Genomic DNA, 26445 nt, shown 5'->3' on the forward strand with positions numbered 1-26445 from the left:
AAGATACCTGTGACAAGATGAAACATTTATCCAGAGGAGAGGCATGTTTGAAAGCTTGGAACACACTTTGCAAAGCACGTTTTACAGTTTGAAATCTGATGTGCTCAGTCTGCCAGTTTAGTCTTCTCAAAAGGCCTAGCTGTACAGTTCCTTCAGAACAAAAATCAGAGAGGTACAAATCTCTGTAAAAATTGAAGCATCTTCACAAAACAAATTTGTGATAGCAATTTCTGAGAAGGATCCGTAGTAGAACGAACTCTGTCTTATTCTGGCAAGAAAAAGCTACGTCTAGTTACCCGCTCGGAACTAGGAAGGGGCATGCCAAATCGGTTCTCCCCACTCAGTGGGTACAACACACTTCTCATGCAAATCGCGAAAATGAAACAGATTATGCAAAGGAATCGCTTTGAAACTGACAAGATTCATAATATGATAATCTTGCAAAAGAAAAAGGCACATGTTTGAGGAGATAATAAAATGCTATCATCCTATAGGCTGTTGAAACTTCCCTTTTAATTTCCAGCGACAATTAATATAGCAGAGAGGATCTGAGTGTAAGAAAGCTGAACTCAACAACGTCATTCCTTGCAACGCTCAGCAGAATTTGCACTGACTTCAGAACAGGATGGCAAGCTCGGTCTTCAGTCCTTTTGGGAGCAGATCCAGTTGCTTTGTGCACTTAACACGTCATAACTGAACATGCAGACATCTTGCAGTGCATATCTGCAAGCCAAGTTTGGATCTTCCCACACACGGATCGCACAATGACAAGGGATTCAGGCATATAGTTCAAGACAGCAGCGCATAGGTTGAGAACCGCTGAGGTGAAGTCTTGCTATACCCGTGGTGGCAAACCTTTGGCACTCCAGATGTTATGGACTACAATTCCCATCAGCCCCTTCCAGCGTGGTCAATTGGCCATGCTGGCAGGGGCTGATGGGAATTGTAGTCCATAACATCTGGAGTGCCAAAGGTTCGCCACCGCTGTGCTATACACTCACATGGAAACACACTGCCAGCTACCAGCAAGGACATTTGTTTATGTCATTTTCATTCATATACCTATGTCAATATTACCTCAGTTTTCCCATTGACCTTTTGCCGCCCACGGTGGGGAGGAAGCGGTCGGAGGGTGCAGAAGGAGATGCTGAAAACACCGTTGTGTGGGTAAAACTTGGCCACAGCTCTTTTATTGGTGTGCTGGCAAAAGGAAGCAGGGGCACAGCACAGGGGACGGATCTGGCACTGGGCAGCAAGTCTGCTGTCCGTGATAACTTTCCCCCAGCACGATGCATGGGGGAAAACACCAAATCTGTGCGATGAAAAATTGATTCCTTTTGAGATTTACACACAAATTTTTAAAATTAAATAAATGGTTTTTCCAGAAGAAAAAAATTAAACAACGCAGCAACCTTAGCACCAATGCATGACATCCCCCCTCACTCAAAACTTAACTCTTTGGATGCCAGAAAGAATATTTTAATTTTAAGGCTCACTGAAATTTAGCTTTGAAAGTTTCCCTTTAGGTTGTTCTATACTGCCAAAGAGTGCAATATTCTGCAGCAACCTGTTCCAAGCTATGCTCAGACAACCTATTTTTCTTTTTCTTTTTGCTTACAAAGGACAACTTTGTAAAGAGTTTTATATATATTTTACTTGCTATCTTATCTTCTGCCACACAAAATCAAAACAAAAATGGGAAAAAAACATTCTTTTGCCACATGTGCAATTAACTTTGAAAGTCTTAAATTTTATTTTGACAACTTCTAGGCATTCAGTCTAGAAATACAACTTCACACTAACCAGCATTAAATAAGTTTCTCTCCAGTAAATACTGCTGGTAACTCCGAACCCCAAAATTCAGCAATATATTTGCAAAGTTGGCCTTTGTAAGCTATTCTCAATGTCTATACTGTGAAAATGGTGCAAAATGTGCACTGGGTGGATAAACAAGAACACACTCATACTAAAATACCCTTTAGTTTCTCTGGCTCATTCCGCACCTGCAGAATAATGCACTTTCAAACTGCTTTCAGTGCTCTTTGAAGCTGTGCAGAATAGCAAAATCCACTTGAAAACAGTTGTGAAAGTGGTTTGAAAACGCATTATTTTGCGTGTGCGGAAGGGGCCTCTGTTACAGGCAAATTCTGCAGAGATCATGCCATTTGAAGCAGAGTTCTTACACTGCCTAGGCAAATGCTGGGACATTTGGAGGGTGGCGGCTGGGTAGGATGTGATGTCACTTTCAAGTGACGCTACTGGAATTTCACTTAATCTCTCTGGTAGACTAGGGGGAATTGCTAGAGTGTCATTATGGAGCTGCTACTTTTCTCCTCAGTTTCTCAAGAACAAGAGCCTGGGGTTGGTTGGGGATAATTCCTTGCCAGGCCTGAGCTATTTGTAGACCTAGTTAGAATTAAAGTACCCTGCAAGGAGAAGCATAAACCACAAAAGGATGAGAATAAAATGAAGAAATGTTCTGCTTTAGACTTCTCCACGAATTAGTTTTGCTCTCTGAGATGTTATGTTCTGATATTCCATTTGGTTTCAACTCTCCTCAAACCCTAAAGTTTTTCTCCTGCTTCCTGTCTTGGTTAGGTTTTAAAATGGCGCCACACAAGGCCACACCTCTGAAATATCTAGTAAGGCTTATTTTCATCCAGGAAAAAAAAAGAAACTTCTGATAAAATGATTAGATTAGCGACTTCATTCCTGTAATACTCTTGGCTTAAAATGTCAAGTGGATTTGAGATGACTTGTTAGTTTAAGGCATTGTCTAGGCATTATAAAATAAATATTGCTTTGTGGTCAAACTCCTTAGATTAGTGAATCTGTAAAAAAAAAACCCAAAATTAAAAAAAAACCTCTCTCCACTTGACTGTCTAAACAGACATGTATTAAAATGGTACTTTGAACTGGAGTTATGTTGCCATAATCCAAGGGAATAAAAAGGTTAAGAAACTGAACTGAAACAACGAGAACACAAGTATTTTTTTTTGGGGGGGGAGGGAGTAATTTGTTCAGCTGAGCTGGATAGTTTCAAAGCATTAATCGAAATTACAGAATATTCAGCATGGCCTTATAAGCATCGACGTTCGCTCAAACATCTCATAATCGTTTTCTGCCACTGGTGAAGTGGGGTCAAGCTATGTCAGAATATATCGGTTAAGTCTTTTAAGTAGTATAAGATTCCTTTCATTTTTCCTGCACGTAAAAATTCCATGCAGTGTTACTTGGAGCAGAGATGAAGATAAGATGAAGATGCGCACTGGACTAAGGACCGCTGCATCACACCAAAAGACAAAATAATTATGCTCTCTGATGCACTGATGCTATCTTTTACGTTTTATAAAATCTACATGCCACCTCCCCGGTGACCTGCTTGATAAAACAATACAAAGAGTACCATAAAGTAAAGGTTGCCAGGTGATTTTTAAAAATGACTGGCACCTGTTGCCAGAAGTGACATTTTTTCAAACTTTTCTCCCACTGCCATTCTTGATTCCCTGCCCCTGTAGGGGCCCTATAATAATGCACGCAGTATAAAAAAGCGAGAGCATAAAAGCACAATAAACCACCAAACAGCAACCTAGAATGACAATTTCCATCATGGTCCTCATTTTGGAAGCAGAGAATAACATTGCAATAACAGTAACAACTTGAAAAGGATGGTCCATCTCTGTTAAAAACCTGGATAAAAAAACCCCAATATTTTATCCTGGCGCCTGAAGCAAACTAAGGTAAGAGCCAGAAGAGTCTCAAAGTGGAGGGCACTCCACAGGTGAGTCGATCATTGTGTCTTCCCTGCCAGGTAAGTTATGGTGTCCTCTAATTAAGTGTTTAGCAGAATCAGAGACAGACTATGAATTAGAGTACCAGAGTCTGATTGATCAGGCTAGTGGATTCTAGGTTCTGCTCGCCTTTGTATCTTGGCATTTCTTTGGGGAAAACAAATAAATCCAACTATTTATATTTACTTCCTGAACTCAAATTCCAACATGCGATCTCCTTGGTGAGATGTGGCATCATGCCATTTCCCCTGAGATCTGGTAGGGAGACGAAAATACCGCACCTTGAGAGGCTTTGAATTTGTAACATGAATTGTGAAGAGTCAGTTCATCACATCCTTTACCATTGTCCTAATGAAGCTAGGGTGAAGTTCCTGGCACTTCTGTTGATGGACAACAGCATTCCCACTGATCAACAGAAAACTCTCTTCCTTCTAGACCAGTGTTTTCCAACCTTTTTGACGTCACGGTACCCTTGACCTCACTCTTCCTATCTCACGGTACCCCTGCCATCCTCCCCCCACCTTCCCCTCCCAGTTCCCCTGCTTGTCACCCCACACCTTCCCCTCCCAGGAAGCACGGGGGGGGGGCGAGAAGTGGCTGCTGGCCTTGCGGCAGGCCCTGCCCTCTGGGCCAGCTCCATATCCTTGCTGGTGCCGGCAGGAGACACCGCAAAAGTGAGGGGGGGCGGTACCCCTGGGACATGCTCACGGCACCCCAGGGTAACACGGAACCCTGGTTGGGAATCACTGTTCTAGACAATGGCTCAAGAGAAGTCTTAGAGCTGACCACCAAGTTCCTCTGTTTTGTAATTTCAAGGCGTTCTTAATGTAACCTTTGAAACATTTTATTTAGTTTTAAATTTATAATTTTAGAGGGTTTTTTTAAAATATAGATCCCTATTTTGTTATACGCTCTTTTATATATTTGTATTTTTTAAAAATGTATTATTATCGTTATCTGAATGCCATCAAAGGTTTCAGTTCACAGGTGAGGTGCCATTACCAGAAAAAGCCATTTCTGGCCACCTTGGCAGTTTGGGGGCAGAGCTACCAGGGCTTGGGAGGAAGACCTTAATAGGAGGCAGATTCTGCATGGGCCAAAAATGGCGGTGTGAAAACAGTGTGAAAACGGTGTAAACCCTTTTACACCCTTTTACACTGTTTTCACACCACTGTTTTTGGCCCATGCGGAATCCGCTGGAGAGCTAGGCAGTATTGGAGGAGGTGGTCATTCAGCTACCAATATTGTGACTTTCTGAAGCTTTCCCCATTCTAAACATACCTCTAACGTAACTATCGAATATAATAACATTGAAAAGAATGAAAACTTAACTTGCATGAGGGGAGAACGGCAGACTTAGCACATCCCCCCTTGTGGAGTAGTTTGAGAAAGAAGGGATGTGTTAAAGTTTGAAAACTGAGGATCTGCCCCCTTAGAAGTTGAGTTTATTTAAAATGTCCATCAAAGAAATCCCCTCGATTCCTCAATTTAAAAATAGCAGAAGATGAAAATACTGTATTTAAGAACATAAGAACATAAGAACTAGCCTGCTGGATCAGACCAGAGTCCATCTAGTCCAGCATTCTGCTACTCGCAGTGGCCCACCAGGTGCCTTTGGGAGCTCACATGCAGGATATGAAAGCAATGGCCTTCTGCTGCTGCTGCTGCTCCTGAGCACATGGTCTGCTAAGGCATTTGCAATCTGAGATCAAGTAGGATCAAGATTGGCAGCCATAGATCGACTTCTCCTCCATATTTATTACAGGAAGGCAGCGGCACTTCCTATAACAGCACACATTCAAGCATACAAGCATTCAAGTGTATAGGTGTGGATCCTTTGTCTTCAAGGTATATTCTTAGGAGCAAGTTGTCAACAGTGAATTTTAGGACAAAGAGCATAAGCATCTCTTGTAAAAGTTAATATCTCTGATTCTTCTAGTCCCACTTCTTCAATGCAAAACGGGCTGGAAGCTTGGCTGTGATCTGCTTAGCAAATATAGGTCATCTCTTTATCAAAGTACATTAATGAGTTAGGGGAGTATTGCCTTCTATGGTGCGCTGGCTTAACTTGTTAACATTAATGAGATTTTATGCCTGCCTGCTAAGAGAAGAATAGAACCCTAATTAAACAAATAAACCTTTAGCAGCTTGGATGCGTGAAATTTTTCTAAACTATGAGACTATTCCTCACTTTTCTGCTTTTGACAAAGCTAACTTCAACTAAGGAGTAAGCAAGGCTGTGGGGGGGAAGAAGAGAAGGGCGCCGTAACGTATTTAACGTTAAACGAACGTGACAAAAAGACTAAGCATATCTTCTCGGATTAGTTATTGCGCCCACACCCTTTGCCTGCAACCCCTAAAATATAGCCGTGTTATTTAACAACTGACAGTTTTATACAGTGGGTCTAAATCAGGGGAGGAAAGCAAGAACTGGAGGCCCCGCAAAGCCTTGTAAATATCTTCGGATTATGATTTAGTTCTCCCTTTGCAGGGTGATGTTTGGACTTTCTTCCTCATTAAATGTTACCAAAGTAAATGAGTATGCAGCTCTGGCTTATGCAAGATCCAAATAAAGTCTGCAAGTGCGCATGGATCCCGTTGCCAGATGGGCGTGTCCAGTGCTCTGGGCGAGGTGGCAGACCTTCCGATGGGACTGGGAGATCTCCTTGAATTATAACAATTACAGAGATCAGATCCTCTAGAGTAAATGGCTGCTTTGGAGGGTGGGTTCTATGGCATTACACCCAGAGGTGGGATTCAGTAGGTTCTCACAGGTTCCCGAGAGTAGGTTACTAATTATTTGTGTGTGTCGAGAGGGGGTTACTAATTGGTGATTTTGCCACGTGATTTTTGCCTTAGTTCCGCCCCTCCTCTCAGCAGGAGTGCACAGAACTTGAAGCAGTCTAGCAAGAGGTGCACCGGCGTGTGTGGCAGCCTGCGCCTGCGTGCATTCGTTTCCCGCCCAAGGACCAGCGCAGCAGCTGCGTCCTTGCCACAGCCCCACCCCTGGAATGCCCGGCCACGCCCCCGTCATGCCCCGCCCAGCCCCATTGGCGCTACGCCACAGTTTGAATCCCACCACCATGGGAACCTGTTACTAAAATTTTTGGATCCCACCACTGATTACACCCCACTGAGGTCTCCCAAACCTCTCAATATAAAGAATGATCCAGAGACAGTATGGGGTATTAGAAGGAAAAAAATTACTCTGCCTGGCTCAGATAATCTATTTATTATAATCTATTTATTATATATTTATTATATAATTACTGCACTACTTTTTTCATCATTCCTATTACCCATCTCCTCCCAATTATGACTGTATGACTATAGCCTGTGCTGACATTTCATTTTATTTTATGATTTTACATTTTATGTTTTTATTACTATTGATTGTTTCCTGATTGCTTACTAGACCTATATGACAATCATTAAGTGCTGTACCTTATGATTCTTGACAAATGTATTTTCTTTTATGTACACTGAGAGCATATGCACCGGAGACAAATTCCTTGTGTGTCCAATCACACTTGGCCAATAAAGATTCTATTCTATTCTATTCTATTCAAAAGAACAGCAATAAAACCATAACCTTTAACAGAAATGATTAAAAGCATTACCTCCAATAGCCCGAACATCAACAATGGGAAATAACGCAATACATGGACAACATTCACATTAATCACTGGAAGTGTGCTTGATGCTTACAACTGAATTGCAAGGATTTCATTGAAGGGATATTATTTATACAAAGACTTATTATCTTTTGTGTATATTTTGGGATCCCTTTTCTGACGGTGAATGTTGTCCACGTACTGCATTATTTTCCATTGTTGAATATTTGGGCTGTTCGAGACAGTGCTTTTAGTCATTTCTATTAAAAGGTTATGTTTTTTTTGTTGCTGTTCTTTTGAGTCTCCCAAACCCCTCCCCAGATTCAGCTCCCCAAATCTCCAAGAATTTCCCAACTTGGAGTTGGTAAACCTGGCTACGGACAATGCGGACGGCGCTCAGTGGCAAATCAGAATTGTGTGAGTGTTGCTCGTCCGAGCCGCCAGGGAACCAAATCCAATTCTTTGAAAAAGAGATTGCCCATCACTAGCATCGCCAGCCTTCAAAGTGCCAATGAACTGACTAGGCGCCCAGGTAACTACAGGTGTGCAGAGAAAGCCCAATGCTGTTCCTTTGACTCCCTTGGGTGGTGCTCATCGGCACTCGGTGTGAAAATAAGCCGCAGAAGGCCATTGCTTTCACATCCTGCACGTGAGCTCCCAAAGGCACCTGGTGGGCCACTGCGGGTAGCGGAGAGCTGGACTAGATGGACTCTGGTCTGACCCAGCAGGCTCTTTCTTATGTTCTGAAGGCCATTGCTTTCACCTCCTGCACATGAGCTCCCAAAGGCACCTGGTGGGCCACTGCGAGTAGCAGAAGGGAGGCTGAGACTAGATGGACTCTGGGGTCACTGAGCCAAGCGAGGCTCTTTTCTAGCATGTTCACCAGAGAGAGGCCCGCCTTGCTTTCACACCTCCCTGCATGTGAGAGCTCCCAAAAAAAAGGGGCACCTGAGGTAGGGCCCACTTGCGAGTAACCAGAAGGAGCTGGACTAGATGGACTCCTAGGTCTGAAAGCCCAGCAGAGCTCTTTCTTATGTTCTGAAGAGCCCTGTGCTTTCACCTCCCTGCATGTGAAGGCTCCCAAAGGCACCTGGTGGCCCACTCACGAGTAGCAGAGAGCTGGACTTCTAGATGGACTCTGGTCTGACCCAGCAGAGCTCTTTCTTATGTTCCTGAAGGCCATTGCTTTCACCTCCCTGCATGAGGCTCCCAAAAGGCACCTGGTGGGCCACTGCGAGTAGCAGAGAGCTGGACTAGATGGACTCTGAGTCTGAGCCCAGCAGAGCTCTTTCTTGCCTTATGTTCACAAGAAGAGCCATTTGCTTTCACCTCCCTGCACATGAGCTCCCAAAGGCACCTGGTGGAGCCACTGCAGTAGCAGAGAGCTGGACTAGATGGACTCTGGTCTGAGCCCAGCAGAGCTCTTTCTTATGTTCTGAGGCTAGGCCATTGCTTTCCACATCCTGCCGCGTGAGCTCCCAAAGGCACCCTGGTGGGCCACTGCGGATTTAGCAGAAGGAAGCTGTGGACTATAGATGGCCTCTGGTCTGACCCAGCAGGCTCTTTCTTATGTTCTGAAGGCCCTTGCTTTCACCTCCTGCATGTGAGCTCCCAAAGGCACCTGGTGGGCCACTGCGAGTAGCAGAGAGCTGGACTAGATGGACTCTGGTCTGACACCAGCAGGCTCTTTCTTATGTTCTGAAGTGTTGCTTTCACCTCCTGCACTTGAGCTCCCAAAGGCACCTGGTGGGCCACTGCAGGGTAGCAGAGAGCTGGACTAGATGGACTCTGGTCCTGACCCAGCAGGCTCTTTCTTATGTTCTGAAGGCCATTGTTTTCTACCCCGCCTCCTGCACGTGAGCTCCCAAAGGCACCTGGTGGGCCACTCTTGAGGGCCAACGAGGAAGCTGGACTAGATGGACTCTGGTCTGACCCAGCAGGCTCTTTCTTATGTTCTGAAGGCCATTGCTTTCACCTCCTGCACGTGAGCTCCCAAAGGCACCTGGTGGGCCACTGCGAGTAGCAGAGAGCTGGACTAGATGGACTCTGGTCTGACCCAGCAGGCTCTTTCTTATGTTCTGAAGGCCATTGCTTTTACACCTCCTGCTGCGTGAGCTCCCAAAGGCACCTGGTGGGCCACTGCTTGAGGTAGCAAGAGAACTGGACTAGATGGACTCTGGTCTGACCCAACAGGCTCTTTCTTATGTTCCTAGAGGCCATTGCTTTCACCTCCTGCACATGAGCTCCCAAAGGCACCTGGTGGGCCACTGCGAGTAGCAGAGAGCTGGACTAGATGGGCTCTGGTCTGACCCAGCAGGCTCTTTCTTATGTTCTGAAGGCCATTGCTTTCACCTCCTGCACGTGAGCTCCCAAAGGCACCTGGTGGGCCACTGCGGGTAGCGGAGAGCTGGACTAGATGGACTCTGGTCTGACCCAGCAGGCTCTTTCTTATGTTCTGAAGGCCATTGCTTTCACCTCCTGCACATGAGCTCCCAAAGGCACCTGGTGGGCCACTGCGAGTAGCAGAGAGCTGGACTAGATGGACTCTGGTCTGACCCAGCAGGCTCTTTCTTATGTTCTGAAGGCCATTGCTTTCACCTCCTGCACGTGAGCTCCCAAAGGCACCTGGTGGGCCACTGCGGGTAGCGGAGAGCGGGACTAGATGGACTCTGGTCTGACCCAGCAGGCTCTTTCTTATGTTCTGAAGGCCATTGCTTTCACCTCCTGCACATGAGCTCCCAAAGGCACCTGGTGGGCCACTCACAGATGTAGAGGAGAGCTGGACTAAGATGGACTCTGGGCTGACCCGGCGGGCTCTTTCTTATGTTCTAGAAGGCCATTGCTTTCACACCTCCTGCACATGAGCTCCCAAAGGCACCTGGTGGGCCACTGCGAGTAGCAGAGAGCTGGACTAGATGGACTCTGGTCTGACCCAGCAGGCTCTTTCTTATGTTCTGAAGGCCATTGCTTTCACCTCCTGCATGTGAGCTCCCAAAGGCACCTGGTGGGCCACTGCGGGTAGCGGAGAGCGGGACTAGATGGACTCTGGTCTGATCCAGCTGGCTTGTTCTTATGTTCTTATAAGTCACTGTGCTCCTCATACAGGAGCATATTGCAGAGTCAACACTGCCGGCCGTCGGGGGAGCACAAAATACATCTTTGGCACCACCGAAATTGCCTTCCCTCCCAGCTAAAAATGAAACATTAAAATCGCTCAGGTGCTCAGCTCTGAGCAAAATTGGCAAATTAAGAAGGCAAAAAAGCCTCACGCTGTGAGAGGAAGAAAAATGCTCCAAAGTTAATTATTACAAGGAAAACGAATATTGTCCCCCAAAAAGAAAAAGTATAGAGACAATTATTGTTATGTACATCATTAACGTGTTGCTGTACCCGATACGGGGAACATATTTCCCACTGAAACAGAATTTCAGGCCCTGTCAAAGACCGTCTACTAATATCCTGCTGTTCCACTTTTAATTCTATAAGCATAATGAAGTTGCTTCAGTTCAGGAGACAGACAGACAGGAGGGAGGAATGGGTCTGTGCCAACATCAACCGTGTTCTTTTAATGTCTACGAGCAGACTGAAAATACTGGAAGGGTGCTCTGCACTTTCTCCTTTCCCCTTCTTTCTTTGGGAAATGCCAGATGCACAATTGGTCTATACTTTATAAAGCAAAACAAGCTATTGGCTGCTGCCTATAGGGAGCTAGCTATTAAAATTTCATTGGTATGGCTGCAGTCCATTAGCTAACTTACCTTCGTGCCCATAAAAAGTGAAGGGTAAAACCCAGGAATTTTACAACCGCTATCTGGGAAAAAAAAAAGGTAATAACAGGGCCACAGTCACATTACATTTATTATACACCATGCCTCTAACAACTGCTCTGGGATCAGACCACGGAGCAGCAGCGCAGCGAGACAGATGTCACGTTTTGCGGGTGATTTAAAAGGTTCGGGTTTTTATTTAACTTAATTTAGAAACAAAGTCAAAGCTTCAAGCTTTGAAGCAGCAAAATACATTCGAGATGGTTTCGGGTCAGATAAGTAAACTAGCTGGGCTACAAATTAAGAACTTAATACCCATCATCTATCCAACTCAAGAATATGCTTTTTCGGCAACATCCTTTCAAATGGATCAAGCCCGGCATTAAGCGCAGCTAATAATCACTCAAAAAATGGCATGAGGATTACCGTCTTCACGCTGACCCAAATTGTGTTGGCTGGGGAAGTCGTAAGGATGTGGAAGCTTAAAGTTCCTGCTCTTCGGTGTCAAAACACAACAAAACACTTGACACAGTTGTGCCAGCGTGATTTGTATAATATTTTTTTTCCCTGAGCCACGTTCACCTAGACAAAATTTAAGGCTGTGGTAACCTTTAGCAAGAAAGTAAACATTCTCTGAAGTAATATCCAGAGCCTACAAGTAAATAGCAGCTTTTCACAGCTATACGATTCTACAGTTCTTGGCTACCATTCCAGTCAAGCATTCTCTTCCTTTAATTCTGACTACATTTTGTAACAAAGACACTTTCTCTATGACTGGAGTAAGACAGTGGCGTAGTGGTTAAGAGCAGGTGCATTCTAATCTGGAGGAAACGGGTTTGATTCCCTGCTCTGCTGCCTGAGCTGTGGAGGTTTATCTGGGGAATTCAGATTAGCCTGTGCACTCCCACACATGCCAGCTGGGTGACCTTGGGCTAGTCACAGCTCTATGGAGCTCTCTCAGCCCCACCCACCTCACAGGGTGTTTGTTGTGAGGGGGGAAGGGCAAGGAGATTGTAAGCCCCTTTGAGTCTCCTACAGAGAGAAAGGGGGGGTTTAAATCCAAACTCCTCCTCCTCCTCCTCCTACTCCTACTCCTCTTCTTCTTCTTCTTCTTCCTCTTCTTCCTCTTCTTCTTCTTCTTCTTCAAGTTAAGCCATTGCTTGCAAGACTAACTGAACAGAAGCCTTTGGCAGCAGGTCACCAAGAAACTAATGGCCCCATCCAAAGGGGAGGGGGCAAATCCATCCGAGGGAGCAGAATGTGGCTGCTCCAGTAGATTTGGCCTCCCCAGGGCACTTACCCCAGTAGAGGGGCAAAACTGCCGGTGTGCGGCTGCCACCACCCTCCCTGGCAGTGAGATGTGGCGTAAGACAATGAGGGCATCCCCGCATCTCTGCTACTAGCACAGCCGGGGCGATCCAGGGGCATGGCTGAGGGAAGAGCCCAAGTTAGGCCGCATAAATCTATAGAGCCTCGTAAAGGCTTCTTGGTGACGGGGAAGCTCTTCTTTTCCCAAGCCTCCCCACACTGCCAGAAAGTCTCTCTGGGAGCGGCAGGGTGGAGCAGCACCGTGGCCATCCGCCCTGCCGCTTGGACGGGGTTGAACATGTAGCAAGTTGAAGGTAGGTGTTTAAGAGAGAAACGCAGGACACGATACAAAGTTTCCTTTAAGCGTATGGCTGCAAACATTGTCTTAACAAAATATGAAGCATCACAAGCCAGCATAGACAAAATCGGAAACAATAAAGATACAGATTTCATGTTATGTCCTCAGAACATTCACTGGTTTTTCTGAGATCAACACAATCTCCAAGGCAGCACATGTACTACTTAACAATGTATGGCTTCCCCAAGAGCCCTGAGAGAACTTTCCTGGCTTATTTTTCTATTTCTGGTAGAGATTCTTCTTTGTATTATGGGATTGCCATTTTGTCTTTGGACATGTAGTTGTACTCCTATCAGCTACAATTTAAAATGATGCAATTCTGTGTTTGGGATGCTGTGTGGTTTCCGGGCTGTATGGCCATCTTCTAGCAGCATTCTCTCCTGATGTTTCGCCTGCATCTGCGGCTGGCATCTTCAGAGGACCTGATAGTAGGAAAGCAAAGCAAATGGAGTATATATACCTATGAGTAAAGGTCAATAAGTGAGGGCATCTGAATAGGAGTGGCTTGGCAAGTGAGTAACAATGAAGTGTAGCATGTGAGTAACAATGGAGATAGCAAGGTCAATAGGTGAGGCATCTGAATAGAAGTAGTCTGGCCTTTGTTCCCTTTGATTGTCTATAGTCATCCTGTGTTTGTGTGGAGCTGATTAGTCACTGTCTTGACTCTGTCTTGACACTCCTATTCAGATACCCTCACTGACCTTTACTCATAGGTATATATACTCCACTTGCTTTCCTTTCCTACTATCAGATCCTCTGAAGATGCCAGCCACAGATGCAGGCAAAACGTCAGGAGAGAATGCTGCTAGAACACGGCCATACAGCCCGGAAACCACACAGCACCCCAGTGATTCCGGTCGTGAAAGCCTTCGACAATAAATTCTGTGTTTCTTATTAACTAGACTGACCACTTCACAATGATCAGATACCTCACCCTCACTCTCAATACACATCACGGTATTTGCTTTGAGTCATTGTGTGGGTTTGTGTTTTTCCTTAGCTCTCCCCTCCAACACCACCAAAATTCAAATGTACACACTTTGGAGGAAGGGCCTAGGATTATTTCTGCTTCTGTTACTCTGTGGTAATGCGTAATGAGGGCACAGTGGTTCTTGGCAATCTTGAAAAGTAAGAATATGTCTGCGTGCAGAAATTTATATTCCCCTATGCTGATACAAAATTACCATTCCACAGGGATCCATATACTTTGGTTTGAAAGTCAGAATTTCTTCTAACAGTCATGGAGGATCAATTTTCCTGTTTCCTGTGATGGTCAACATGTGTGCGCGCGCGTGTGTGTATGCGTGCACGCGCGTGAACTGATCAACTAACTATGTGGCAGGACATATCCTAAAACCATTTTCACTGTTGAGTATGTTGTTGAGGTAAAGGCACTCCCTTCTGAAAGTACAGGGTCATTCCCACCTTTGGGGTGACATCACATCACAATTTTTACTAGGCAGACTTTGTTTACGGGATGGTTTGCCATTGCCTTCCTGGGTCACTTTACCCCTGGCAAGCTGGTTACTCATTTTACCAACCTCGGAAGGATGGAAGGCTGTCAACCTTGAGTCGGCCACCTCGAATTGACTTTCGTCAGGATCGAACTCAGGCTGTGAGCACAGTTTTGACTGCAGGACTGCAGTTTACTGCTCTGTGCCACACCTTGATTATGCCAACTATAACTTTTAAAGAACTTACTATTCCTATAATATGGTGTACTAACGGCCTTCCTTCGTGACCATCAGGATTAAATTTAAAGACACCTCTGGTGACCATATTCCTGGAATTTCTAACCATCAAAAACTCTAGCCTTATTTTGAGATGTTTTATTCCAAAAACACATTTTTTTTCTTCCACCCATCTGGAAGACCAACATTTTCATCGCTGTATCTTAAGAGATAGGCTGGACATCCTCACATAAAACTCAACTGTGAAATGTAAAAATAGCCTAAGTTTTACCAAGCACATGAGTGTCTTTTACTTTGGCAATATTTACCTGCAGTTTTTCAGTCCTGCATGCCTGATGCCAAGAACCTAAACTTATATTTTCAACCTAGCAAATTAATTCATAATTTATCAATAACACCTTTGCTTCTTGGTTTATCTTGGTTTATCCCAATGCTCAGATTTCTTTTTCCAGACATGAAGTCACACAGTTAACGGGAAAGCACCCTTGAAAGACCTGAGAACTCTCTTGAAAAAGTCATTTTGCCAAAAGAACTAAAAGAGAAGTGATGTCAACAAATCCGTATTCTGGAAGCCGCCAGAAGTTACTGTTACCCGCCTGGGGTCTGATGGCAGAGAGATCTATACCACCTCCATCCGGACTGACAAGGTCCGTCGTTTCCCTATCTGTTTGCAGAGACAGGGAGGAAGATTTGACTATGGCTCTCTGTCACATCACCTATGTGATACCATTCTTACATTTACTAACTTCGAGTGGATCCCAGAAAAAGGGGAAATCTCTGTCATAGCTCCCCCAGGGAAACCACAAACAGGGTATCTCACAGTCTCAGACCCTCACTATACGATCCACATTTCTGTAAATTCCCCTGAGGCCTACGGCCAAGTATATCGTACTTATCAGAAAGATAATGTTACTGTCTGGGAAGGTACAGCCACCTCCATCCTACCCTGGATGGCTGTCCTTCAGACATGTGTAGCCCCCACTGCCAACAAGCAAGATAGATCAACTTGCCAGCAGCTAGTTTCAAAGTTTCCTAGAGAAAGGAGAGCCTTATTGCTAAGCGAGAAAGGTTTGTTCTTTATCTGTGGTACTGTGGGACGAAAGGTAATACACCATGATTGGTCTGGTCTCTGTTCTTTTGGCACCGCTGTCTTAGACTTAGAAAAAAGGGAGACTATCTCACCTAGGAGGGTGTTGAACCTAGGTGGACGATACCCCAGAGAAGTAGTATACAACCCACTGGTAGGCGAAACCCATCCTTGGTGGGGCACCTTTTTCCGTACTTTGTTTCCACGATTTGGGGTAATAGAATTGGAAATGGCAGTGAGGAATATGTCTGCCATCATTGATACAGGATTCCAGGCCACAGCCCAGGCCCTTTCCGGGCTCCAAACTGAACTGCATTCTATCGCTGATATGGTTTTACAAAATCGCCGTGCTTTAGATGTCCTGAGTGCGCAACAAGGAGGAACATGCGCACTGTTGGGGGAACAATGTTGCCTGTACATAAATATGGAGGGGAATGTTACTACTAATATTAATGATTTACAGGATATTGTGCATCCCTTGAGCGAGGTGGCCCAGACAGACCTCTGGAATCATGCCCTGGATTGGCTGCCAAACTTCGCCTGGCTAAGGGGACTGTTTGTATCAATCATACTCATAATTGTATTGGGGTTGTTTGTTTGTTGTTGCATCCAATGTGCTCCCCTTGCTGCCTCTTGCTGTACGTCCGTACAAACTGCATTAAGGCCAGCTCCACCTGGCCCAAATGGTCGTCCCCTGATTGCAGTAATAGCCACCAGGCCTCCAGCCTCGACTCCTATACCAATCGCTCCTCCACCTCCATGTACTCCTGGTCGTGCACCCTTTTACCCCTACCCTCGTCAGCGCTGCAACCCTGAACCTGGTTCAGCTAGTGTGCCCCCTCAGGTTCCTTCAGGCGCACAATTAAAAAGGGGGGATTTTGTGAGCAACGCTGAAGAACTAGAAATTATGCTTTAAAGAAATACAATATAAAGATATCAATATGGTAGTATGGCTTAGATAGATCTCTCCCACTGCTCTTAGGTTAGGCTAATTGCATTCCTTAGCAAATTACCCAGACAGGGAGCCCCTCAGCCCATAGGGCTAATTTACTGTTAGATATTGGAAGATAACCCTTTCCGCTATGCAGAGATAGCCATAAACAACCTGAATGTCTAAACACCCCGTCCTTGCCTTCCTGGCCTCTCAGGAACTTGATGACCTTACTGTTGTTACAAGAAGTACCATAAACACGGTGATAGCTGGAGAAGCCAGGATGCAATAGATAACTGTTCTCACATTCACTTGGGTTAGAAATGCGCTGCTTGGGAACTTGCACCAAATGTTTGACGTGGGATAATTTGTTGCAACCCTAAATCTTTTGCAATGTATGTGACTCTGCTTTGATGTACCCTAAAGAGACCCTTTAAAAACCCTGGACCTTCCACCAGTTCGGGGCAGCTCTCATTTTAGGTGGGATCTGTGCTGGCTTAGAAATAAACTCTGCTTTTATTCTGAGTAAGACTATTTGTCTGTGATTGGGAACCTTTGCCTCTCTTTCTTCCCTCTGGCTTGAGGGGAGAAGAGTTCCCTTGCCCTTGGCCTAGGTGGCTGTAACGGAAACTCTAGATAGAGAGGCAGCTCTATTATATTCATAATAACAATAATTCTAATCTGAACCTTGCCAACATTACTGACTCACTGCTAGTTTTATCACATTAAAGCAGCAGTTCCCAAACTTTTTGGGATTGCTGCCCTCTTGGTTCCATACGCTCATCCCCAGTGCCACCCACCCAACCCCACAAAAAGCATTATTCAAAATAGTGGTTTGCGTGACTAAGGAAGATAATAACAATTGCATGAAAAACAGTAGCAATTAATTGCACATCTATTCGAATTCAATTACAAAGTTTTAATTTATTCAACAAAATTGATGAACTTGACCCAGTGATACCAGCTTTTCAAAGTCAGACAAAATTCTGATAGTCTCCACCAGATTTGCCAGCATGGTTCCATAACTTGATCTCTTCTAAATAGGTCAGCAATACAATTGAAGGGGCCGCCATTCAGCACCCCCTGCTGCCCCTCTGGCTTCTTAATGCCCCCCTAGGTAATCCTACCCCCCCATGGACAATACCACCCACTTTGGGAACCACTGCATAAAAGTCAGAATGTGTGTCCCTAGACATGTGTCCACATGTGGTCCTATTCCTTGAACAAAGCACGTATTGTCAAAACTGGTAGTAGGAACCAAATGCTAAGAAATTACCTCTTCTTCTCTTGATGGCGGAGCTGCTGGTTCACATAAAAGCATCAACTCAAACAATAATCCTCCTGCCACCAATAATGATCCCGAACCAAGTGATGAAACATTATCACCAGGTTGGCTGACAGAATATTGAGTGAACCCAAAATCAGAAATGAGGTTTATTAAAGGAGAATTATGCCATCGATCAAGATAGCAGAATTAGCAGAAGCCCCTGTGTGTGGACTGAACGTTGCACCTGGCACTCTGGATCTCAGACCCAATGTACACAACACAGTCACCCGAGGAAGAAACTGTAAAACTCAACCTAACAATCCAGTGCAGGCATGATTGTCACAAACGTACATACAGTGAATAATCTGTAGTTTGCGACACATGTCTAAAACCCTCCCTACACTACCTTGTGCTACATAGAAAAACATCAATCTGCAGAAAATATATTCATGCCACACTATAAAATTTGCATTCCTGTCTATAGTTGCCAGTGCCCTTAATAGAATCTGGAAGCACTCTGATGTCATCCCATCCTTCCAACTACTAACGGTGATAATGTGTAGGTCTTTTCTTTTCATGACGGCACCAACTCAAGAGAAGATTATCAAGCTGACTTCTCAACTTTGAAAACTTTTACAAAAATGGCGAGTTTTTTTTGTTCCAACATGACTGACTCCACTGGTCGATTCTGAGTTGCTTATTCAACTTACAGACCAACCCAAAGATGGGGGGGGGGGAGTAGATCAGTGGCCGGGGCAGCACTGCCTCCAAAGAGGCCATCGGAAGTGCAGGTGCCAGAGGAGAAGGAGAAGAATCTCTTCTCTTCCAGGAAAGCCCACCGCCAGAAATTACTTATGCCACCCTTTTTAGGGCATTCACAAAAAGGGGGCATTCCCAGGCCAAAATTCCCCCAGAAGCCAACGAATGTTAGCAGAGGGGTCCCAGCATGTGTAGCAGCTTTCAGGTTCGGGCTCTCTCAGCTGCACAGTGCCCAGCCGCCAGCATAATAGCTCCTCTGCCAGCATCTTTCCCCCTTATACCAACAGAGTAGGCAACTGGTCTGGAGCAAATCCGCCCCCCATATACACTCTTTGGATCGTACTCTTAATGGACTTTGTGGAATTGATTTAAAGTTAACAGTTTTTATTTGTTAAGGCCTATCAAGCGCTTCCTTACAGAAAGGCAGAATACAAGTTTTAATAAAATAATTGCTAAAAATGCAATGCCACAGTCGTTTCAGCATCATAAATAACATATAAATCAGGTCTTAAGTTCATAGCAAAGTGAGGTTCAGGGCACAGAAGCTGGGTTTGCAGAAGGCCACTAGTTGCCAACTCATTGGAAGGCGAGAACATGAATCTGTAAAAAAACTGCATTGAGTGAATTCTATTTCAAAAGAGTATCGTGATGTAATGTAGTGCTAATATTAAACTAGGTGAAGTATTTTTTTAAAAAAGGAAATAACATACCTCAACATGGCACCAAAACCTTTCTTCTTTGTTTTCCTTTCTGGATCTTCAGTCTCTTCCTTCTTGTCCTTTTCATAAGGCTTGCTCTTGGGAGTCACTTTTTTGTTCTTTTCTTTTATCTTCACTTTCTCTTTGGTTTTTTTGTGTTTCTTTGCCTTGCCTTCCATATTTTCTAATTCAGAGTTCATCTGAAGGATCGATTCATAGTTCTGAGCTTCCTGACCAGACAGGGAGCTCTTATCAGAAAGACCATCTGCAACGGGATAAACATAATCAATAAGTATAAACTGAGGAATGGCATTTATGACAAATATATAAAGAACAGACATTACAGAGTTGGCATTTATTTAAAGAAAGATATAAAACTGTTCTAACAGAATGCACGTCCGCTCAGCTTTCGGCACCGAGAAAATCATTAAAAGGTACTCCCAACCAGGTTCCACTGTAAATTAATAACAGACGTGTTACAATTTCGTGTTTTCTGGTTATTATAACTAATAACTAAATATGGAAACAATCCTCCCGATGACCAGGCTTGTCAAAACGAACTCCAAACAAACTGCCTCCTGGTGCCTATTTACACTTGGAGGCTGTTTCTATCAAAATTAACAGAGCATAACTGGACCAACATTTACAAGTGTATGTTTTGTGAGTGTAAGGAGATGTCTAAGTGACACCAAACTGGGAACTATAAGCTTTTGGTTGTTTGACTGAGGTGGGTTTTCCGGGCTGCGTGGCTGCGGTCGGGTAGATTTTGCTCTGAACGTTTTGTTTGCATCTATGGCTGGCATCTTTCTGCGACGTGCCCTATTTTACTTTAGTACCGAAAGTATTATTGTGTGATTGTTTTGATTGTGTTTGTTAGTGGCCCTAAGCAGGGCAATATTGAATCAAATAATCAAATAAAAATAAATAAATACCAGACACTTTGGAAAAACCCCAACAGCCAGTTGATTACAGCCGTGAACGCCTTCAACAATACATTTTTGTTTGTTTGTTTGTTTGTTTTGGTTAGTTTATTGTGACCAATAATTAGATTGCAACATGACAGATAATACCCAGTGGCACCACCATCATTTTCTTCTGCTTGTGTTCTTTTTGTTTTTAACCAGGAAAAGGACAAAATACTTCAATATTTACATAAAATGTAAAAGTGTGCCTTGAGTCCAAAAAAATTTAAAACGACTATAGTGGGGAATGACGGGGTTCATGAGACATATTATGGGTATGCATTTGTACTCTGTTGTGAAAAACTTTCAGAAAATATTCGTACTGAGACTGTGGTAGAATAAACTTATTAATAGTAATTTTTTTCCTTAGAGACTCTAGACATTGATGCCCAAATTTTTCTAGAGTCGTTGGTGATTATAGCCCGGTTAAGCTGTTCCTACTGTTTTTACGCTCAGTTGTGAAACTTGTACCAGACATGACCTGAAGCATGGACCAGCTTGGGCTTCAACATCATGAACAGCTGCACTGTAGTCATGTTCCCAAAGAGGATGATCCATAATGTCAGGAGCCTAATGAAGTTCCCAACAATGTATAGGTCCTTTTTTTTGTCATCATATAAGAAACTTAATACCCACAAGTATCTTCGCTGGATCGAGGCTTCAGCTCTAAACATGCAAGTACCTTAGAACAAAAGCACACACTACTCTAGTAGACAACAATGAAAATGTCTTGATCCTAGAGGACATACCCAAAGGTGGGATCCAGCAGGTTCTCACCAGTTCCCGAGAGTGGGTTACTAATTATTTGTGTGTGCCGAGAGGGGGTTACTAATTGGGTCTGCTTTTCCGTTAGAAATTCCATTAGGTCCAAAAATCATAAAGTCCTGTTGTTTCCTATGTGGCTGGTTAGCGAAGGTAGAAAACGGGATAATTCTCCCTGTTGGGCTGTTGTAAAAACACGTTTTAGAAATATGGTAAAGTTCCTTGTTTAAGGAAAGTATCCTTCTTTTGATTTCTAGAAACAAAATTAAGTATTAGAAAGTATTAAGAATTTGACAGGCAGTCAATTAGAGGAGAAGTAGTTGTTTCTGTTGGCAGTAGACGATAGGACTTGCTAGAATGAGTTTAAATTATGGACAGAAAGATACCAGCTGGAAATTAGGAACTTTTTAAAAGAGTTTTTTACAAGTAACAGAGAAATTATTAATGTCCCACCCCCAGAATGTCCGGCCACGCCCCATCATGCCACGCCCAGCCCCATTGGCGCTACGCCAGTGTTTGAATCCCACCACCATGGGAACCTGTTACTAAAATTTTTGGATCCCACCACTGGACATACCTTGTGCCATATCTTCAGGTCCATCATATGATTTGTCTATGGCAGCTCTGAAGCTCTCGTTACAGCCTCTACCACGGACCATGTGAGGCCTGGGGCGGTAGAAGGGGAGTTCATTCTTTTTCACTTCAGCCACAGCCGTCTGCAGACTCTCGAGAGAGCTTGACTTCTTCAAACCAAGTGTGGGACCAATATCTTTACCAGGAGACTCTGAAGGAAGAAAGACGAAAACGGATGCATTTCAGCTACTCAAGGTGGCAACACAATTATAACACCCACATGATTTTCTAGAAGAGCACCATGAGGTATTCCTATAAAGTGTCAGATTTTGCAGTTGTACAACTGGAAGTCACTTCTTCTTCTCCAAAGCCCATTAGAGCTTTTAACTCAAATAAATCATACTTGTAATCCTCCTAGGTACAGAAAACAGGCATGGTCATGAAGGCTGGAGGTATACGCAAGTCAAAAACTGCATTTTTATTCTGGCTCATCAAAGAATTTGAAAAAGCAGGCAAAAATGAGACCATTTTATGCAGAACCCAATCGAATTTCACAGCTGATGTGGGACCACGGTCTCCTTATAGCCACAGAAATTCAAAATCTGCTTGCCAGACAGACCAGAACATTTCTATGGCTCCTTTTCATGGATGTCTTTTCCTTTAAGAAAAGGTGTTTAATGTGTGTGTTTTTTTAAATGTTCCTTTATGTACAAGAACACCCCTGGTAAAACAAGGATTCCATTAGATGCAAACACACTGTGGTGTTGTTGAAACAAGCAAAAGGGACTAGTATATGAGGGCCTGGAAGAATAGCATGTGGGGACCCAGTTCATTTCTGCTTATCCAAGATACTTCCTGGGTAGGTTTTTCAAGTTTACTATCAGCCTTTACGTGTTTAAATAACCTTTGGGGGGAAATCCTCAGTGTATTGTAACTGTGGATGTGGTAGGGTACTTAAAGCTGGAAAAGGTAGCTGAGGTCACTATTGAAGGAACGTGTTCAACAGAAGCAAGTAAAAGCTTCTAAACTTGAAAATTATTGTTCTCACAGACATCATTGTACCTTTCTCACACTGATAATTTACAGTTACAAATGTCTTCCTGGGTCACGAAGAAGGCACTGAATTTTTGTTTAATTCTTTCAAGCTCCAAGTGGGAACGATGCCATCCACTTCACAGCTGAGAGTTACTCCAGTCTAGGACCACTGATTTCAATGGGTTGGACTGGAGTAACTCACCATAGAGTTGTGCTCTGGGCTGCGTCCATCACTGTTGGATGTTGCACTCTCATTGAGCTAAAAAGGTTTTTTGTAACTGGACTGGCTGGTTCACGCAGGAAAATCCAGGCGTGAATGTTCAGTATAGTCCCACAATTGTGCAAGGACAGCACAATCTGCGTGGACCTAGCCCAGGTTAGGACTTGTGATCATTTCCAGTTTTGTGTGTTTGGGTAACAGGTGCTACTAGGAATAGAAAATTAGAAGAGCAGACCCTTTTATATTTTAAAAAGCATTTCTAGCAAAAGCACACTGGTGAACGCCTGCCATGTCTTCAATAACTCACACAGACTTGCGTCAATTGAACAAGGTGCTAAGCTATGCCATCAAAGTACTCAGCATGGGCTCTAGGAATTAAGCAGAAATATTTCTACAACATCCTGTTTAGCACATTTCATTACTCTTTATGAGCACTACTTAAATGGGAGAAGTATTTCTCCTACCCTTGCTCCTCTTCTTTCTTACGTGCCTGAGCTGCCCGGTCAACAACAGAACTAAATCGGGAACTAATTTCACACAGATCTGGGGAAGGTGCAGGACTGGGGGGGGGGCGGGGTCTATTACCAAGTGTTGTCACCTTCTAAAACAAGCATGCAGGTGAAGTAGGAGATAAAAACGGCACATGATGCATAAGTGAAACAAGGAAGCATGCAAAAGCTAGCCCTGTCCAATCAGTTTTAATGTGACATACATTTTAAAAAGCAACACAAGACGATTTAGCATGGTTCCTACAGGGACTACGGGCAACACTGTGCAACTGAAGGATTTCATTACTTGAGCTTAGCATTCTAAATGATAGCTGCTACTTATAATAGATGGTAACATTAGCCGAGCTGGTAATACTCATTGTTTGGCCCTGAATGTGAGATATTAAGCAATACTAAGATGGGGAAAGAATGACGGCCATCTAAAATAAATCTGCGCAATGAATGAAGCTAAGGAGATAGGGGAACAAGAGTAAGCATTGCCCCCAAATGGGGACTGATCAGTGGCACGGAAAGCAATTTACACAGCTGTTCCCTGGGGACTTTGACATCCAGTGTGTGTGCATGAGAGAGAATCCAGTTTAAAGGGAAACCTGGTTGCTAGGTCACAAAGTGCAGGCTTCCTTTGTTCCTTAATTGCCATTGTGGAGTCCACCATTATTGCCAAATTAGCAACTGCTGAAATGGATTTTGAGCACTGCCTGGCTTGCGCTAGAAAGGTGTTTAAAATTATTCAAGGCATATGAGCATCCCGGAGAACTGCAGCAGTGCCCGTTTGGGTCTGGAAGGAAGAGAAGCAAAGAGGAGCCAAATCACACACACACACAGAGAGAGAGAGAGAGAGAGAGAGAGAGAGAGAGAGAGAGAGAGAGAGAGAGAGAGAGAGAGATGGGAAAAGCCGGGGGTGGGGGGTGGGGGTGGGGATCAGAACAGAGAAAAAAAAAACCCACACCACTTTTCAGGGAGAGAACAAGCTTTTGATTGCTAGCTTTTGACAGGAAAATCGCCACATGCCTAAAAATATATGATTTCCTTCCAAGGCTTCGTTTGAGCCTTGCTTTTAACATCCAAGCTCATTCCTGAAATATACAGATGATAAGAGGATGCTTCTGACCGCGCGGAAGATCCACCCCCCCCCCCCTTTAATGCTCTTTGGACTAATGTAAGGCCGCACTAAGGCCCTTTCCGCACACGCAAAATAATGCGTTTTCAAACCACTTTCACAACTGTTTGCAAGTGGATTTTGCTATTCCGCACAGCTTCAAAGAGCACTGAAAGTAGTTTGAAAGTGCATTATTCTGCATGTGCGGAATGAGCCTAAGAGAGCAATCCAAAACCAGGCCTAACCAGGTTCCTCCCCAGTTCTATTCAGTGGGGTTTATGCTCAGGAAAAGGGTTCTCAGGATTGCACTGAAATGCACATACCCTGTTTCTCCGAAAATAAGACATCCTCTGAGAATAAGACGTAGTAGAAGTTTTGCTGAAGTGCTGAATATAAAACATCCCCCAAAAGTAAGTCGCAGCAAAGTTTTTGTTTGGAAGCATGCCCATCGAACAGAACACCAGAGCATGCAGCTGTGGAGCGGAAAAATAAGACATCTCCTGAAAAGAATAGAGCATCTTTGGGAGCAAAAATTAATATAAGACACTGTTTTATTTTCGGAGAAACACGGTGACTAAGAGGACTATTGTGAAATGGCACTGGGCTGCGAAGAACACAAGGAAATGATACCTCACTAGAAGAAGAAGTGGGATCCAGCAGGTTCTCACAGGTTCCCGAGAGTAGGTTACTAATTATTTGTGTGTGTCGAGAGGGGGTTACTAATTGGTGATTTTGCCACGTGATTTTTGCCTTAGTTCCGCCCCTCCTCCGCTCCTCAGCAGTAGCGCGCAGAACTTGAAGCAGTCTAGCAGGAGGTGCACCGGCATGCGTGGCAGCCTGCGCCTGCGTGCATTCGTTTCCCACCCAAAGACCGGCGCAGTGGCTGCATCCTTGCCACAGCCCTGCCCAGCAATGCCCCGCCCCCGGAATGCCCGGCCATGCCCCTGTCGTGCCCCGCCCAGCCCCATTGGCGCTACACCACCGTTTGAATCCCACCAAAGCAGTTTGAAAGTGCATTATTCTGCAGGTGCGGAAGGAGCCTAAATACCGGAGCAGAACAAACCACTCTTGCTCCCTGCCAATAGCTCAAACGAAACCGCCCTCAGGATAGCAAGATTCTGGCCTACGGCATGCTCAATCAGGTAGAAAACTGTGGTTCAGCTTCAACAAACCAGTACTTTATTTTATATTTTAAACATTGCCTATCACCTGCATTGAGTATTGACTCTTGTGGGTTTTCAGCCTGTGTGGTTGTTGTCTGGTAGATTTTGTTCCTGCTGCTTCTCCCACATCTATGGTTGAAATCTTCAGAGGCATTTCACAGAGAGATGTGCTTCTCTCCCATTGATATGCCTCTGAAGATGCCAGCTGTAGATGCGGGAGAAACAGCAGAAACAAAAACTACCAGACAACGGCCACACAGCCCGGAAAACCCACAACAGCCAGTTGGTTCCAGCTGGGAAAGCCTTTAATAATACACTGTATTGAGTGTTGTTTAATATGATCATTGCAGATTACGTATCACTGACACATTTGTTCGCTGATCTTGGGGCATAATAAAGAATGTGTGTGAATTTAGCCCCAGGGACAGAATTAAACGAGAACTCTTGTAGCTGCTAATTTTCTCTTCAGAGGGGTGGTTGTTGGCACATGTGTGTATATCTTAATGCATAGGTGTCAACCTCATGGCCCTCCAGATGTCATGCATCATGCTGGCAGGGGATGGTGGGAACTGTAGTCCATAACGTCTGGAGGGCCACAAGTTTGACAACTGTGTCTTAATAGAAGAACATTCAATTGTGTGAGCTGCCATTCACTGGGAAGCAGCAGAATCCAAAAACAGATTAAAACCCTGCTTGCGCTGTTCATGACAATGAAGTCATAGCGTTTGGATGGAGAGATAAGAAAAAATGGACGATTCAGAAATAGTTGGAATATATATGGGAACAAGGGACATTAGACATTTTTGAAATATTATCAAAGAATAAAACATGGCAAGAAAAACAGAATGAAA

The 26445-nt window shown here is 44.2% G+C and overlaps 1 protein-coding gene across 2 annotated transcripts in view; it reads right to left on the minus strand.

Annotated features, from left to right (window-relative positions):
* The window catches only part of PARD3B (par-3 family cell polarity regulator beta), a 680328-nt gene that overhangs the window by 259768 nt on the left and 394115 nt on the right, over nucleotides 1–26445 (minus strand). For both annotated transcript variants that reach the window (XM_048484334.1, XM_048484335.1), the window contains exons 17-18: nucleotides 21573–21779; nucleotides 19284–19536 (exon numbers count right to left, since the gene is read on the minus strand). In XM_048484334.1, coding sequence (XP_048340291.1) covers nucleotides 19284–19536; nucleotides 21573–21779 — 460 coding nt within the window. The remainder of the gene's footprint in view (nucleotides 1–19283; nucleotides 19537–21572; nucleotides 21780–26445) is intronic.

The sequence above is a fragment of the Sphaerodactylus townsendi genome, linkage group LG02, assembly GCF_021028975.2.
Source record: "Sphaerodactylus townsendi isolate TG3544 linkage group LG02, MPM_Stown_v2.3, whole genome shotgun sequence".
In the NCBI taxonomy this organism is placed as follows: Eukaryota; Metazoa; Chordata; class Lepidosauria; order Squamata; family Sphaerodactylidae; genus Sphaerodactylus; species Sphaerodactylus townsendi.